General features: G+C 41.4%; 2 protein-coding genes across 3 annotated transcripts; one reads left to right on the forward strand and one right to left on the reverse strand.

Moving 5' to 3' along the window:
* Positions 1–157: 157 nt before the first annotated feature.
* pmm2 (phosphomannomutase 2) lies at positions 158–6,699 on the reverse strand. Of its 2 annotated transcripts, none has more exons than XM_029511843.1 (8): positions 6,511–6,699; positions 4,894–5,005; positions 4,731–4,807; positions 4,519–4,610; positions 4,339–4,438; positions 3,591–3,666; positions 3,391–3,506; positions 158–741 (listed from the first exon to the last, which is right to left on the reverse strand). In XM_029511843.1, exons 1-8 carry the CDS (start codon positions 6,583–6,585, stop codon positions 637–639), a joined length of 753 nt encoding a protein of 250 aa, XP_029367703.1. In that variant the 5' UTR covers positions 6,586–6,699; the 3' UTR covers positions 158–636. The 2 variants fall into 2 exon arrangements, with proteins under 2 accessions (XP_029367703.1, XP_029367711.1); XM_029511851.1 differs by lacking the exon at positions 6,511–6,699 and adding an exon at positions 6,218–6,406.
* Positions 6,700–11,932: 5,233 nt separating this feature from the next.
* Positions 11,933–14,679, forward strand: LOC115042836 (piggyBac transposable element-derived protein 4-like). Its single transcript, XM_029501094.1, has 2 exons — positions 11,933–12,162; positions 12,963–14,679. Exons 1-2 carry the CDS (start codon positions 11,996–11,998, stop codon positions 14,677–14,679), a joined length of 1,884 nt encoding a protein of 627 aa, XP_029356954.1. The 5' UTR covers positions 11,933–11,995.
* The last annotated feature ends 2,582 nt before the right edge of the window (positions 14,680–17,261 follow it).

Consider the following 17,261-nt stretch of genomic DNA (forward strand, 5'->3'; position numbering starts at 1 on the left):
TGAGCAAGTGCAACATGACCTAGATCTGTGTAGTCCACTTTCTGTCACTAAGCGGAGTCACTTGGTCTCAGAACCCATCTTAAATTGCCTTCTGATCCTAGATGCCCCCCTCCAAAAAAAATTCACACCTTTTTAAAATGAAAGTCCACATTTCATGTTCATGATTCAGGTTTAAAGCTTTAATGTTAAAACACCTTTAGTTAAGACCATGAGAAAAAATTAACCCACAGAGACTGAGACCTGACCTGAAACACGATCTGACCAGGATTCAATTAGAACCAGATTGTGATCAATATTACCATGAATAACAAACACAATCTGGTGAAATTAATGACACTATGTGGTTGTTCACACACAGACAGTCAAAGGTCAAAACTTATGTTTTCTCTCCCTGGAAGATGACAAGTTGCCAAGATGAGTCCATAGATAAATCCAGAGGAGCAGACTGGTCTGAGTGCAGAGTTCCCTGAAAACACACCAACCAACCAAGCACTCTCTGACCCACTGATCACCTGGACACGCGACACGCCAGTGACCCTGTAACACCTGCTCAGTCAGCCAGTAACCTCATTGGAAGAAGAGAATTTTCACTGTCTGTCACATTTTAAGGTAAGAGGTAAGTGAGGCCAGAGGTCATCAGCAGAAGAACAGCTGCTCACACAGCTGGCGAGTCTCCTCTGGACAGGAAACTTCATGGCCGATGGTCCGAGGGTCGCAGAAGATCTCATAGTCATTTCCTCCCTGATGCAGACACACAGACAAACACACAAATACGTGCATAGACAGAGAGTGGCATACACAGAGACACACACATTGACATCATCCCTCATCATCCCTCTTTTCAGCAGCTCATTTTCAGTTTGTAACTTAGAACTATTTGTTATATTAGAACTGTTTTGTATATTTTGATTTCAACTTAATAAATTACTAAAATTGCATATCCTACTAGTGGATTATTTTCCCCCATCCCTGTCTTAATAATTTGTTAGTCCTGTCCACACAATGCAATCACGTGAGAAATGTAGTTGTCAGCTGATGTCTGGCTACTGTACATTTATGGGCTCACTGTCCCCAGTCAGTCTGGCTGATAGACTCATTATTAGAATTATCAGCATTTATGTTTATCTATCTTCTGATGTTGTACTATGTAGGTCACAGGTCTGGTCTTACTGGTCAGGGGCCTCATTTATAAACGTGTACACACAAAAACTTGTGTGCATCACTTTCCATGCAAAGGTTTTGATCTATTAAAAAGCAAACTTGGCTGGAAAATGTGCACATCCCTATGGAAACTTTGAACCATGCGTACGCACATTTTGGAGGAAAAGGGGAATTGGCAACCCAGATGATGCAATGGTGAACTGAAGTCAGACTGCAGAAATGAAGAGTGGGAAGAATAGATTATGTTTTTATTATTGCCCTTCCCACATTTAATTTCAACCCGTATCATGAATTAGAGCCATGTCATCAGAATTAATTACTTCAACTGCATTATTTTGCATTGGTATCAAATCAAATCAAATTTATTTGTATAGCGCCAAGTCATAACAAAGTTACATCAGGGCACTTTACATGACTTACATGACCAAACTCTTCATAAAATTATTTAAAGAGACCCAACAGATCCCCTGATGAGCAAGCACTTGGCGACAGTGGCAAGGAAAAACTTCCTTTAAGAGGCAAAAACCTTGGGCAGAACCAGGCTCAGGGGGGGCGGCCATCTGCCTCAACCGGTTGGACTGAGTAATTGTTTTGGAAACATCTCTTTAGAATCTTACTTAAACATCTAAATACCTTATATTTAGATATCCCTATATTTAATCACCACCGTCTGTCCATCATATTGTCCACTCCCCAGGAGCAGGAGGATGAGAGGACGGCACATAAAGCATACAGCTAAAACGTGTAAATAACATAATATTTTTCTGTGATATTGTGAACACATAGTCAAATGCCAATGAAATCCTAAGTGTGGAAAACAAAGCCATTAACAATGATGATACTTTATACTTTCCTGTTCTCAGTTTGTCAGCTCTACTTGATGCTTTTCATAACAAACCAGGCATAAATAAAAAGGTAATGGTCACAATATTCAGTTTAAAGAATATTTTTCATGGTGGGGGTTAGCACAAACTCATTATTAGTCTGATTATTGTAAACCTATAAATAAAGCAGTGAGCCCGGTGTGTAATGCTGCACCATGACACTGCAGGAGAACTATGCCAATGGAAGGAAGGATAAATCTTCAGTGACCATAACGACTTATTAACCCATGATGATGACTGTCTTATGAGCCGTTTTAGATTCCCGAGAGCTGCTCTTGGATCTATGTGCTGAACTGGGTCCAGCATTAGAGAGGGCAACGCACCAGTCCCCTCCCCGTTTTTAAATGCACACAGAGGAAACCATGTTCAATGAGGCCCATGCCCGGGCGGGCCTCATTGTGTGCATCCGTCAGTGGTGGAGCTTTGGATTTGTTGGAGGGCAGGCTTCTTTATCATCCTGCCAAAGTGTGCTGCATTATAAGAGCATGTGGCGTGATACACAATGTGGCACAGAGGAATGGTACCCCCCCCCCAACCCACCAGAATTATGATCCAGAGGCAGAGCCCCCTTCAAGACAAGTGGGATATGACCAGGGTGAGAGACTCCATCAGGATGTCATGCGGCGTTTATTAAGACAACGAAAAGGTTAATTTTTCCACATTGCCTTTTAATATTTCTGCAATTTCAACCATTTCTCATTTGTCTCAACTCCTCCGTCAGGTTGTTGATTGCTTGTATTGTCTCCCTTTGTACCTGCAGGACTCTATTGATGAACACTCAACTGTTCACAGCTGTAGCAACCAGTTGCCAATCACTTCACTTCCTTTGGTTTGTAATTCTGGTGCTGTGACCTCCAAACATGATGGTTTTTTGGGCCTCTACTTCACCAACAAGCGTCTCCACTTCAGAAAATGTTTTGGGTTTTTCTTTTTTTTTTGTTGCATTTTCTTCCTGCATCCGCCATTGGTTCCAACAAGACATAATACTTGTATCTGAATTTTATTTTATATGCAAGTCGCATTTATGAGGTGCTTTGCATTGACCATTTATGGTTAAAAATGGGCATGTACAGGACGTGACATGAAGCCGACACAGCTGCGCACACTTCACGTCAAGTCTGTGATTTATAAAAGCAAGTTTGCTTTAAGTGTGTGTACGCAGGGTTTAATAAATCTGAATATTTTCTGACGCACATAAACTTCGGCTTTTGGGCATAGTGCACTTTTAGTAACAATCACACACAGTTATATAAATGAGGCCCCAGGTCTTTCTGACTGGTGTGGTATTTACCCACTGGTCAGATCTTTTTCTTTGGTGTGGTCTTGCTAGTGTGGCCCTACTCACTGGTTTGGTCTTGTCTCCAAAGAAGTGGATGGTGGAGAACTGGTCCTTCTCTACGAAGCCCAGGCAGTACCTTTTATCCCAGCCTTCAGGAAACACATCAAAGCTTATCTGTCCTCCTGCAGACACACACTACCATTACACAAAGAATAACACTGGTCATCCAGAGTGACCTTGGCTCACCTGAATTCAAGTGGACTCACCGATGGAGAAGGAGAGACCTTTTCCTCTGAACTGCTCTTGTAAAACAGCCACAAACCTTTCCCTGATCCTTTCTCTCTGTGGGACAAAGACACAGTTTCAGAGCTGCAGGACACACAGACGCGCACACACCTGTGCAACAACAGTAAAATCACTAAGAGATCCCATTTTTCCTGCGTTAACTCGTCTTCAGTGGCTATTGGTCAAATTCAGATTAAAATTTGAAATCCTTCTCCTAACATACAAAGCTCTTATTGACCAAACTGAATCTTATCTCAGTCAATTCGCTCTCTAGATGGTTTAGTTGTTGTTCCCCCAAGAGTAAATCGGGACACAGATCTTTCAGCTTTCAGGCTCCTCTTCCATTGAACCAGGTATTGGTCCAGGTGAAAGCAGACTGTCTCCACTTTCAAGATTGGGCTTAAAACCTTCCTCTTTGACAAAGCCTACAATTAAAAAATTTAATTTTAGTTCTGCTGGTATAGGCATAGATGTTGCACGCTCTCACGCTGCCTCTGGTTTTCCCTCCCCTGTCTCTTTGGTGTATGCTTGTGGATGGATCTGTTGGATCCCTTTAAACAATTCTAAAAAGAGTTTGGTCTAGACCTATTCTATATGTAGAGTGGCTTGATGTAATACTTTGGGACTATAGAAATAAATTTGATTCTATTTGCAGATAGAGTGGAAAACACCAAATCATATTTTCAAGTGTGATGTCATCTATTGATACACATTAATCTGTGATGTCACCTGATCCAGCTCATAAAACTCCCTCCTCTCTTCTTGCGTACAGCTGCGTCCTACAGGGGACACGTTCAACATCCCATTGCGAAACTCAATAAAGGTCCCCCTGTTAGACAGTACATTAGTCCACATTAGTCTGGACCAGGTCTGGGACAGCATTGGGTCAGTGCTGTGGCGGGTCTCTACCTCTTCTTGGGCAGTTTGATCTGGGCCATGTAGTTGAGACAAAAGTTGATCAGGTCCTGCAGCAGCTCTTCTCCCATCTGGGCCTGGATGGACTGACAAAGGAAAATAATTAGTCAATCAGATCCAGGATCTCAGCTCATCAAAAACAATGATTCAAGATCAGAGGAAATATCATAGTCAGCCATCTCAAACTTGGACTCAGGCTGTTTTACCTGGACCGACAGCAGCTTTCCATTCTTATAGGCCACCAATCCATTCTCAGCAAACACATAGTCCACTTTGTGGATCACTGCACAGAGACAAACATAAGAACAGGGTGAGATGTAAATGGGGTCCTAGTCCTGTTCTACAGCTGAGTCCTCTTATCTCTCTCACCATCATCTCCCATCTGCTCCTTGATCTTGCTCAGGTCAGACCCTCCAACCACACCAATATGAACCCGCTTCCTCAGGTGGTTTAGGAAGTCTGCCATGTCTGGAGTGACACGCTGTAACAGGAAAAGGTAGGCCATCAAGACTTAGTACACGACATGCCTGGATAGACTACCTGGGTGTGCCAAGCCTGATCCAGCTCAGCTGACAAGTTCAACACCAAATTTTATTCAAACATTGTGTCTGTCTGTCCTCCACTTCTTTTCTGAGTGAGTGCAGTAAATCCATCACACGTCACCTGCAAACCCAGGGAAAGGGAAACAAAGACACAAAAGCACGGACCTCATCAACATTCATTACCAAACCAGGATATCGACTGAAAGTGGATTCAGTATCAGTGCAGCATGAAAAAAACGGCTTGACACCAGGAACTGGGAGTGCTCTTTTCAGTGTTGGCAAGTTAAAAGTAATTAGTTACAGTTAGTAGTTACCTCTTCCGAAACACAACTAAACTAGTTACTCAGTTACAAATTATATAAGTAACTGTTGCATGACTTTCAAGTAAATGCTTGAATGCTCAAATTGCCGGAATTTGGAGCCCACCTACACCCCACTTTAACAGAAATTAAAATACACAGTGCATGTTCAATTGTAAGATATTTGAGTAAGTCTAAATTACTTGACACCGACGTGGAGAGGCACTTTTGTTCAGGGCATGATGTGCATTACACGGTTCCATTCATTCCTCTAATTCTTGGAGGGAAAAGTAATGGCTCTACTTAGATTTAGATAAGGCTACTTTTGGATTATTTGGGCTCATCAATCCTGTTTCTCATTGACTGACTCACTTGTGTCTTGGTAGTGTTGTGCGAGTCATGAACGAATCGTTCAATATTCGAGAATCACTTTACTGACTCATGAAGCACGATTCTTGGTCCCCACTGACTCATTCACCGACTCATCCCTGCTACCGCTAATTAGTTGTACAGCTAACTGAAGACACCAATCAGTATATCATGACTGTGCAACTGCTATTCTAACAGCACTTGGAGAAACATATCAAGCTAATCATTGTAATTGTGGCGAAAGCAACAGTTCATGTTTTTTCACTGAACTCCCCATTTCCCCTGGCGAACCGTCACTATTTCCTTCCCTGCTATGAGCTGTGAACGAAGGAAAAACACTCGTTACAGAGCTGACGTCTGCCTCTCAGCGCAGAGATCTAGTTGGTCTGATGAAAAAACAGCTTCAATTATAGTAACGCGTAGCATTTTTGGCAGTAAGGCTAACGGCGTTACGAAAATTGAAAGAGTAATCAATTAGCTTACTAGTAACGCCGTTATTCCCATCCCTGGCTTTCTTTATCGGCACAGAAACACGACCCTTCTGAGAGGTATGGGCACTTCCTGCCTCACATCTTGACTACGACCTGCACACGTCATCCATGTCATCTGTCGCGGACATGACCGGTATGTGTCTATAATCTGACGTTAGCGGGAGCTCAGGTGGCACCAGAAAGCACAGTCAATTACAGCTCGGACCAGCTACAGTAACAACGTGGAACGCGGAAGTGACGGTGTGCCAAGTCCGATGTGACGGGTTCACTCGAAGCACTGTTTACCTGTCGCGCGGTAGTCAGCGTGCCGTCCACATCAAAAAGACAGAGCGTGCGCGATTCCACGACGGCATCAGTCATCTTGTGTTAGCGTGATCAGCGGTCTCAGCGGACACGATCTCTCGGTGCAGCTCCAGCGGCCGCTCTATCCCTGCTGTTTCCCAGCTGTGAGCCCGCTTCTTCTTGTTGGGTTTATTGGCGGTTGGCAAAAAACGTTAAGGTGCATTACCGCCACCGACTGGTATGGAGTGTGGACCAAGATTATTATTTAGTCGTTCTATCTAAGGAAACTTATAAAATTAAATAAAGCAAAATTGTATTCTTTTAATCAGTCCAGTTCTTCTAAGATATTGTAGCAGAGCGTCATAGCATTTTTCACTTGATACTCTCTGTTGCATGCTATTTAAATCTAACCTCAGCTTCTGTTTTGTAAGGCTCACAATCAGATCTTTTCTTTCTTCCTTATACTTGGTGTAGTAAATTATGGCATTTGCTATTATTGTTTCCTCTCTACGGGCTCTTGTTGCCTCTCAACTAATTCCAACTCTTCTTTGAATTCTATAAAACCATCTGCCTGTTCTTTCTTCTTCCCATTGCTTTTGCCACCTTAATTTTAACTTTTTCTTAATTTTGGTTTTCATTTCGGTTTTACTTAATGGGCTAATGGTATTTGATTGTTTCTTGTTCCTTCTTTTGCCCACCTGTCTACTGTTTCATTTCCAGTTATTCCTATATGAGCCGGTATCCACACTAGTGTTATATTCCGTCCCATCATTTGGATTCTGAATTACCAATAACATATCTTTTTAGCTGTCTGATGGTGTGTATTTTATGCTGATCAGAGATGAGCTGGAGTCAGAGAACACTACTGTCCTCCCAGGTCTCACCTCTTCAACCCACTGGAATGCCACTAACAGTGCCATCATCTCTGAATACCTCATCGCTGATTCTCCTGCATCCTTTAATGTTAAATTCTGGAACTACAAATGAAATACCCACTTTGCTGTCCGCATTCTTTGATGCATCTGTGTATATTTGAATGTGATCATTGTAGTTATTTCCTATATAATCCTTTATTAACTGTGGTTGTAGATTAAATCCCTTATCTTTATGTTTTTTGTTTAACAAAGTGAGGTCCACGCTAGGTTCAGGAAGTATCCAAGTTTGTGTCACTGAGAGTGGAACTGTTGGACTGATGTTTATTGCTGTTATATCAGTTCTCTTGCTTTTCCTTCTATTGCCCACCCAAAGCTTTTTGTTTCTGTCCTCTCTTTTTCCCAACACGGTTTCAGTACTTCTTGTGTTGAGTGGTCTTTTCTTATGCCCTTTTAAATTTACCCAGTAGCTTAGAGTAAGCTGTATTTTCCTTAACTCTAAAGACATTTCTCCACTTGTAATGCTGAAGTTGGGGTTGTTCTAACTGCACCTGTACATAATCTTAATGCCTGATATTGTATGTTGTCCAGTTTTATGTGTTGCAGATCCAAATGCGATGCTCCCATAATCTAATATAGGTCTTACTAGTCCTGTGTAAATGGTCTTTAATGCTGTTCTGTCTGACTCCCATTCACTTCCAACAAGACATCTCCTAACATTTAAACTTTCTTACCACTTCTTGTGAGGTCCACAAAGGTGGGGGGTGGATGTGGGGTGGAGATTCCAATCTCCTCTTTAAAGAGACTATTGCCTCCACAGGGATTTCCCAGATCTCTGCTAACTGCTATCCTGGACCTTTATCAAACAATAAATTGCAGTCCATGCCATAAATCAGCATAAACCTGCCTAACCTCGCAGAGAGGTACCCCTTCTCTTACCCTCCGCTCGGGTCGGCCTGATAACATTATCAGGCAACGGATGCAAATTGCCATTCTGGAATGCATCCAGGCCAACAAGGACACAAAGATTGATATCATAAGAAATTGGATATTCCGATCAAATAAGAGACTGTAAACATGTCAAACTGATTCCCCCGTGAGAAGAGGACTTCACATCTGTTCGAACCATTTTTCTACAAGATAGTTTGGCTGAGATAGAATTTACACCAGAAGTGAACTATTATGTAACAACAGCGCCACCTGAATGACAAACCACCGGAATCGGTGGCATGTTGCATGAGCAGTGTAATCTATGTGCTTGGTTGTTGCCTATAACTGTTCTGTAAAAAGAAACTTCATACACAGTCCACAGTCATACGTTTCTGATTTTCCACAGTCAGTCAGGATATGCATGGAAATGTTCTTTTCTTTGTTCATTTGTTTGTGTGCTCTATGATGTTGTGATTACCTAATAACCATTTAATTGTGTTTTACACTGAATCAGATAAAACCATGTCCACCGAAGTAACCACAACAAGCAGCGAAAACTGTACTTATCAAAACGATACATTTATCTTTGTTTTATATATAACTCCAAACTTGGGTGAATGAAAGGCGTAGTTAAAATCCAAATACCGCCCTAGCTATGCCCTGAAGGGAGAAATTTGATTGGACCAGATTGGCCGCCAGCCAGAGCACACTCGTGGGTTGGCCCCCAAATAAAAGTAGTGAAAATTAAATTTTAGGCGGTCTTGAATTTGGTGGAGTTCTGGGGAAGTTCTGAAGAGGAGAGCTTCCCCAGGAGACCTGACAAAAACAACCACAACTGAAAAAGAAACTCAGAAATCAGAATTTAGCCACTTAGCTACAAGTTTCAATTTGAAGCCAGGCTGCTGGAGAACAAGTATGGCTGTACGGCACTCAGCCTCCAGTCCACGAGTTGCCATGGTAACCAGGGCCGCTTGTGCTGCCCATGGCTCCCGTCTGTTTTCATCAGAAAAGAGAAGAATAATTCGGAAATTAACTTAATAACCAAGCCCATCGCACGAAGGACAACACTGCCGCTGAAGAGGGACAAGCCAGACTGATAGCCACTTCATCCGAGGACCAGTCTAGCTTGGGAGGCCACGACGAAGGACCTCGACGCGGCCACTCTCTTCGGACATCTCCACGCCAACACAAAGTAAGGTTGCACTTATCTGCTCTCCCAGCGGGTTGTTCTAAGTGGTGTGAGACATGGCTATTAGATAACAGTGAATCAAATTATAATTTTAGAGCTCTCCTTCCTCAGACAGACTCACCCTTGTATTTTGAGAAACAATCTGGCATTCATTCGCCCAAATCCTCAAGAAAGAATGATACCAGCCCGGCTTCCTCCTACTCCTCCCCCACTGCCCCTTTTCTTTGTTCGTCTGCTTCTTGGTTTTTCATGGCAGTCGGCACCGCCCCTTCTCATCTTCTTTGGCTTTTCGGTGAAGCAGCGACATATATAATTCAGTGATTCTCAAACTTTTTAAGCATTTTCTAGTGATTGGCGAGTGATAGCTTTTTTTCTTTTTTTTTTTTGTACCAAAAATCATTCGAAGCTTCGGAGCTTCACTGTGAGGAGGGCCAAAGATATCGGGGGCAGAGGGGAATTACACCATTAGTTTCATAATTTAACCAAAGCAATAGCACAAAACGTCATTGTTTTTATCCCAATTGTGCAGTAAAATGAATTTAAAGCTGCATGTTCATTAATATACTCAAAATTATGAACAACCTAGCTGTTGCTATCAAATATTGTAGTAATCGAGTATTCTACTGAAAATTCCATCATTAATCAAGTAATCGGGTAAAACATATTTTTTTTTAGTGGAAGAGCAATTCTAAATATACATGAGAAAATAAGACATTTCACTTAACAATGAACAATTGGTTTCCTTCTTCAGACAATCAACATTTATCTTTATCATTGCTTTCGTCGTCGTGAAGTCTTTCCTCCATAGACAGACCACATTTAAGCCCCGCCCACGGCGGAGGGGAAACGATCAAGAGCGCTACCCAGTGTCAGGGGGGTATAAACAATTACGGCATTTGGCATTTATTGTATGTACTATTGCATCAAATTAAGAAAAAAGAACAGTAATAATGAATAAATTATTTGGCCGGATATCATCATATATGGGCTTTAATCATTTTAATATTAAATATTTTCCAGTTTACAGCTCAGTAACCACTGCAAGCCTCCAAGCACAGACATCACACTTTAAATAATCCTACCTGTTGCCATTCACCATCCACTTATTTAACTGTTCTCACATCCCTTGACATGCCATCTCCTTTTCGCTCTTTCGTTTTCAAATTATTAGCCCCCGTGATTGTAGATCACCACCAGTTGAATTTTAAGTTTTCCATCAGCAAGTACTGCTCTATTGGAAGCTAATTTACAAACATAATTTTATACCACACAACAATCCAGGCACATATTTTTAAGTAGAAAATCTGTGTATATCGAGGATTGGAGGTCCAAAGAAATATGGGCTGTTGCACACAGTTTGGATGATAATGGAAACCTGTTGCAACACGAGGACTTCCGTGAAAAATATCAGATTCAATGTAATGGTAAGCAGTATAATGATAAAAGCCATACCAGTTTCTGTGAGATCAATGGTTAGAGAATATCAGGAACTCTAACAACTCCCCTGAACTAAGACTGCTCTATATTGAAGGAGTGAACATCTGTGATTTTAAATGTTCCAACAAAGTCATTATAGTAAGAAGAAATTATGGAACCTGTAAAGGTTAAGAAAAAACTACAGTTCATTTCTACTCCCTCCTAAGATAAAACAGGTTAACTTCAAAATTTTAAATAAAATTTACCCAATAAGCAAATTCTTAAAAATAAGGTTTAATTTTGATCTGAACAACTGTGTGTTTTGTGAAAGGAATATAGAACGCTTGTAATATGTTTTCTTTTATTGTTATTTAGTGAAGTCTTTCTGGGGAGAGATGCAGAGCTGGCTACAGTCCAAAAGCATTAAGTTATCACCTCTAACAATGAAGTTAATTAAGTTTGGTGTTTTTGTTGAAAATAAGAACTTGGACTTTGCTCTCAGTATTATAGTGTTATTGGGAAAGCTCTTTATTGACACATACGAATACTTTAAGACTAAACCTTATGTGAATGATTGGAAGAATGAGTTAAAACTCTTAAGTAAGTCCTTGAAGCTGAACAAATATAATTTCTTTACTAAACTCATATGAGTTAATGTGAAAAAAGCCCTTGTGTTTCCTTTTTTTTTGTTTAATTTTAATTTGATATACTGTACATTACACATTGCAGGTGCTCAACCCAAGGCACAATGTATTGGGTTTCTGTGACTTTTTGTGCCTTGTTTGTATGTTACTTGCAATAAAAAGAAGAGACTGCTGATTCTGATTGGCTGCTAGTGCGGTCAATCTAATTTGGGTGTATATAGCTATATTCTATTGGCCGTACAGGCTACAATGATGTGTCATTCACTGAAATTGACCAATCCGTTGCGGAGATACAGGAGGGAGTACTGAGCATCTCCATATTTAAGCAAAAGTTTCTTGGAATAGGAGTGAGACCGCACAGTACGAGTTTGTGTTGGAGTTTTGGAGTGTTGTTAGCGGTTGGTTTTCGCCAAATTGTGGGACTTTTCTAGAGAGAGATGTCGCGGAAGAGATCTTCTAGTGCCGATGAGGCACTAAAAGTGTTGCAGCAGGACGCTGGGAGCCTTATTTGTCCGAATGATTCATCTTCGGATGACGAGGATCTAATTCATCTGGAAAACGCAGAGGACGGTGACTCGGACTATTGTCCTCCATCATCGGACAGGTATGGATTGTTTTAGAAATGTTCGTTCGGCGTCCTGGGGGGGTCTACCTGGGGTTGGCCTTGCGGTGGACCCCTAGCTGGGTCTGGGTTGCCCTGGACTACGTCCCCGCCATAAGAAGGTTAAGATCCTGGCCACCTGGATTTATCAACTTTGCACCCTTGGGAAATTGGTTTGGGAATTAGGTTACGCCCTAGTTCATATGAAAATCAATGATCCACTGAACACTTTTTTTCCTGAAAGCCTACTGATTATCTGTTATCTCTTGCACGACATGCCCATAAAATAGGCTATAGGCCTACAGCATTGCCATTGTGATGATCAACAAGTTAAACTGTTGCATAGGCACAATAAGTTCAACAACAAAGCATGATATTTATTCATTCATTTAAAATTATGAACAAATCAACAGGTGTGAACTTGGAGCTATTAAAATACAAATGAACTGTGCTTTTTTTTTTTTTTTTTTTTTTTTTTCCCCCCTTCCTGTCTGACGTTGATGTTGCCCCCGTCTATGTTCTCTATCCACTGCTAAGGCTCAGTCTTGTTGCTTTATCAATAAACGAAGAGGAGTATGTCAGACTCCTCTTTTTCAGAGTAAACCTGTTTCAGCACAACAAGGTACCAGAAACATTCATACTGCCTGCCAACAGAACAGGTAAAAAAAAAAAAAGTCTAAACTGTGTGTGTGTGTGTGTGTGTTACATCATTTTTATGTTTACATGTATTACAATTTCAGAACCAGAAAACTGAATGTATATGTGTTTTGTTTTTTTCCCCCCTTCCACATTTGGTTTTACAGTGATGAGGATTACGAGTCACTAATTTCCAAACTTCCAAGATCACAAAAGCATCGACGATCACCGCCAGGATTGTTGCAACCCCTGTCCCCAGGGCTGCAAACCTCTAATCGGAAGAGAAGCCTATCAACTCAGAGAACATCTGCTCCAGCTATCAAGTGTGGCAAAGGTGGATCTGTTGACAGTGTGGAGGAGGACAGGTGGTATGACAGAGAGGAAGAGGACATAAAACCTTCCCCTCTCAAGTTCATGCCAACCAGGACCCCAGGGCCTACATTTGACATCACCACAGCATGGTCACCCCTCAGCCTCTTCCAGCTTTTTTTCTCACCATCTGTCATAAGAAAAATTATTGACAACACAAATGCCAATGCGGCCAAAAGGAAGGAAGCAGGCATGAAATTTAAGTGGGAAGTGCTCACTGTCAAAGATTTTTACATCTTCTTGGCCATCATCACATTCACTGGCCTTGTGTCAGTGCACCACAGAGCCGACTACTGGAGGAAGAAATGGCCATACAACTTTTGTTTCCCCAGTGACCACATGACACGAGACCGCTTTGAAGCCATTTTGTGGTCACTACACCTCAGTGATCCCAAAGAGGACGAAGAAAATGACAGCAAAAGGAAAACCCTAGAGTATGACCGGCTCTTCAAACTCAAGCCCTTCTACACTGAGTTGGTCACTGCCTGCAAAGTTCATTTCCAGCCGTATCAGAATCTTTCAATTGATGAGCGGATGGTTGCAAGTAAATCCCGCATCAGCATGAGGCAGTACATGAAAAACAAGCCTACAAAGTGGGGTTTCAAACTCTTTGTGTTGGCTGATGCAGCCACAGGGTACACCTGGAATTTTTTTATTTACACAGGCAGAAACAAGTCCCCCACAGGTCGTGGCTTGAGTTTCTCAGCAGTGATGGACCTTCTGCATTTTCCTCTTCTTGGCAGTGGGTACATGCTGTACACTGACAACTTCTACACAAGCCCTGCGCTTTTTACAGAGCTGTCTAAGAAGAACTTTGGCTGTTGTGGAACCATCCGCAAGAATCACATTGACTTCCCTCGGACCCAGAACAATGATCTGCCCAAAAAGCCTGAGAGGGGGGACTTGCGCTGGATCCGAAGTGGCAAACTCCTCTTTGTGAAGTGGATGGACACAAGAGAGGTGGCAATGTGCTCCACAGTGCATCAGGCCTACAGTGGACAGACAGTGAGGAGGAGGGTGAAGCTGGATGGGGAGTGGCAAATCATAGCTATACCAGTTCCGGACACCGTCAAGGACTACAACCGCAGCATGGGTGGTGTTGATCTGTCTGATGCTCTGATCGGCTCTTACAGTGTGGGCCATAAGACAATGAAGTGGTACAAGACCCTCTTCTACCACTTCATGGACATTGCTGTGGTGAACAGCTACCTCCTCCACAAGGAGCTGCACAAGCTGAGAAATGACCAGACCCAAACAAAGCCCTTCACCCACAAGGCCTTCAGAGAGCAGTTGGCCAAGGAGATGCTGGAGTTTGTTGGCGCAACGGTCACCCCACCACCACCTTCAACTACTTGCGTTCCCTTGTTCTTTGAGGGGCTCAGAAAATACTGCAAGAGGTGCTTCAAGGATGGAAAGCCCCGGGTGAAGACAAATATTTATTGTCGGGGATGTCAGGTTCCTCTCTGTCTCACCCAGAAGAAAAACTGTTTCCGGCAGTGGCACGATGGAAAGTAATTTCCGGGGGGGGGGGTGGTTTTCTTGTTGTGTGTGTGTGTGTGTGTGTGTGTGTGTGTGTGTGTTGTTTTTTTTTTTTTTTTTTTTTTTTTTTTTTTTTTTTTGTTTTGCATGTTAAGTGTTTTAATTTGTTTTTGTATGTGCGAGTAAATGTGTATCTTTTTGGATTAACATACAGTGGCTTTCTGTGGTTATTTTTTATTTTTATTTTTTTTATGGGAAAATATATAGGACATGTATATAACACAGATGATGAAATTCCAAAAAAAAAGCTGAAAACTCAAAGAACTGTATTTGGCTGTTTTTAGCACTGTTAGTAATATGCAAGTAATATATAGTTTGGTACATGAGAAAATTCAGATAGAGCCAAAATGTGCCAAATGGCCATTTTTTGAGCCCTTGTCTGAACTTTCTATACTAAAAATTCTCTAATTTTGTTCTATCTTCAGTGTCAAACTTTTTGCTATATTGTGTTATAATCTGATAGAGGTTTAGAGCTGCAGCTGCATCATTCCAAAGGAAGAATAATCACCCTAAAACATGACATTTTCTTTATTTGTTTTGTGTCCCATCCTGATTTACTCTTAACCAATAAGATGAATACTGATATTTACACCTCAGAACAAATCTTGCAGGTGTATGAGACACTGAAATTATTAATACACCTTGTGGTGGCAGAGATATCATCTTTCTATTAAGAGTGTGCCATTTTCAAGCAGAAACCCAAAAATGGGGTTAAGGCTTAAAGGGCTATGTCATTTTTTTTTTTTTTTTGACAAAATTATATTTTTGCTTAAATCATCTCCTCATGATGTTGGCCACCTCTGTTAAAACTGTCTACATCCTCAGTTGAAGAGATCATGCGATTTTTACCCCTGTAGTATAATGGCCTATGTCAAGAGTGTGACTTAAGCCTTGGTTCAGTTTTTTGAAAAAACTGAAAAAATTACTTATAAAACTGAAGGGCCTCCAAATTATGGTCCTGGGGAATGCACTACAGGACATCATGTAAAATAATGCGCTAATCACAGAAGAAGATAGCAATGTTTTCTACATCAAATTAAAGAGCAGAACCAGGCTTCATGGCTTCATCAGCCATGTTACATGTTCCAGACACAGGTCAAACTCCAACTAAATTAATAACCAAACATCAAAATCCATATAACACCACTGAGTCAACCCATTTACCACATTTCTGCCTCTACGGCCATGGTACTTGTTTGTGCAGGACAATAACAAGGCACCTCAAATGAAAATTTAAAAAAAACCTGAAAAAATGACATGGGCCATTATTTTAAGACGGTGTCAAATTTGGACCTTAACTTAATAACCAAGCCAATCGCAAAAAAGACAACATTGCCACTGAAGAGGGACGAGCCAAACCGATCGCCACTTCAGCCAAGGACCAGTCTAGCTTGGGAAGCCATGAGGAAGGACTTCGACGCGGCCACTCTCTTCAGACATCTCCACGCCAACACAAAGTAAGGTTGCACTTATCTGCTCTCCCAGCGGGTTGTTCTAAGTGGTGTGAGACATGGCTATTAAACAATGTCGATCCTAATTTTAGCTTCAACCCCTCTCCTTCCTCAGAAAAATTCTTGTATTTGACAAACAAGCTTCCGTTCATTCGCCCAAGTTCTCAAGTTAGTCACCAGCTGCCTTTATTGTCATATCATGCCATTCCATTTACGTACCTGTTTCATTTAGTTTATGCTTTGATCTGCACCTGTATATAATGAGCATGTTTTGATTTATCCCTTATTAATTAATAAAAACCCCCAAAAATGTAAGCCATTGTTATACTCCTTCCTTCTGTATTTTTTTTTAAGTCAGTCCATAGTAAAGAACATCCCTTCCAGATTGAGACTTGATAAGAGGGAATAATATACCCAATCCTAAAAACAGCAAATGTAACCGCGATTTCTCTAAATTTGAAGGAGCATTTGATGTATACCCATACCATACCCATACTAATAGAACAAAGTTTTACTAAATAACCCAGGCATATAAACAAATAAACTTCGTTTTGTTGAAAACGCAATGATCAAAACAGCAATGAGCACAGAGAAAGATGACAACCAAAATTTCTGAGTTACAACAGTCAACAATTAGTAGGAAGTGTTCAGGCCCTTGTTTTGAATTAAGCACATCTGTGGCCACAATACATCACTAGTCTCTCACACTCTGGGTTTCTTAGCCATAAATTTGTTGCCAAGATATTTCCAGAGGTTTTCTATTGGGTTTAGATCAGGACTCTGTGCTGGTCAAATTTCATTATTTCAATGTTTTCAACTTCAAGGAACTGCTTTACCCGTTTTGCTGTGTGACAGGGGGCATTGTCCTAAATGAAAATTGCTGGCTGATTGGGTGATGAGTGCAGGGGAGATAATGCATGTGGTCAAAGAATGTTCCGATAAACATTTGCATTCACTCTGCCATGAGGTTGTGTTAGAAGCCCAACTCCTGCTGCAGAAAACATCCCCCAAACCATGACACTCCTCCACCTTTCACTGACTTCTTAACATACTTTGGGTTCAGTCTTTCCCCAGTTTAACGACAGACATAATGTTTCCCATCAGATC

This window comes from Echeneis naucrates, chromosome 1, assembly GCF_900963305.1.
Source record: "Echeneis naucrates chromosome 1, fEcheNa1.1, whole genome shotgun sequence".
NCBI classification, from domain to species: Eukaryota; Metazoa; Chordata; class Actinopteri; order Carangiformes; family Echeneidae; genus Echeneis; species Echeneis naucrates.

Coding starts and splice junctions, on each gene's coding strand:
- pmm2 (XM_029511843.1), bottom strand. CDS start 6,585: ATGACTGATGCCGTCGTGGAATCGCGCACGCTCTGTCTTTTTGATGTG. Junction 4,808..4,893: donor GGAGCAGATGGGAGATGATG/GTGAGAGAGATA, acceptor GTCTCTGTGCAG/TGATCCACAAAGTGGACTAT. Junction 3,507..3,590: donor AGGTCTCTCCTTCTCCATCG/GTGAGTCCACTT, acceptor GTGTGTCTGCAG/GAGGACAGATAAGCTTTGAT.
- LOC115042836 (XM_029501094.1), top strand. CDS start 11,996: ATGTCGCGGAAGAGATCTTCTAGTGCCGATGAGGCACTAAAAGTGTTG. Junction 12,163..12,962: donor TGTCCTCCATCATCGGACAG/GTATGGATTGTT, acceptor TTGGTTTTACAG/TGATGAGGATTACGAGTCAC.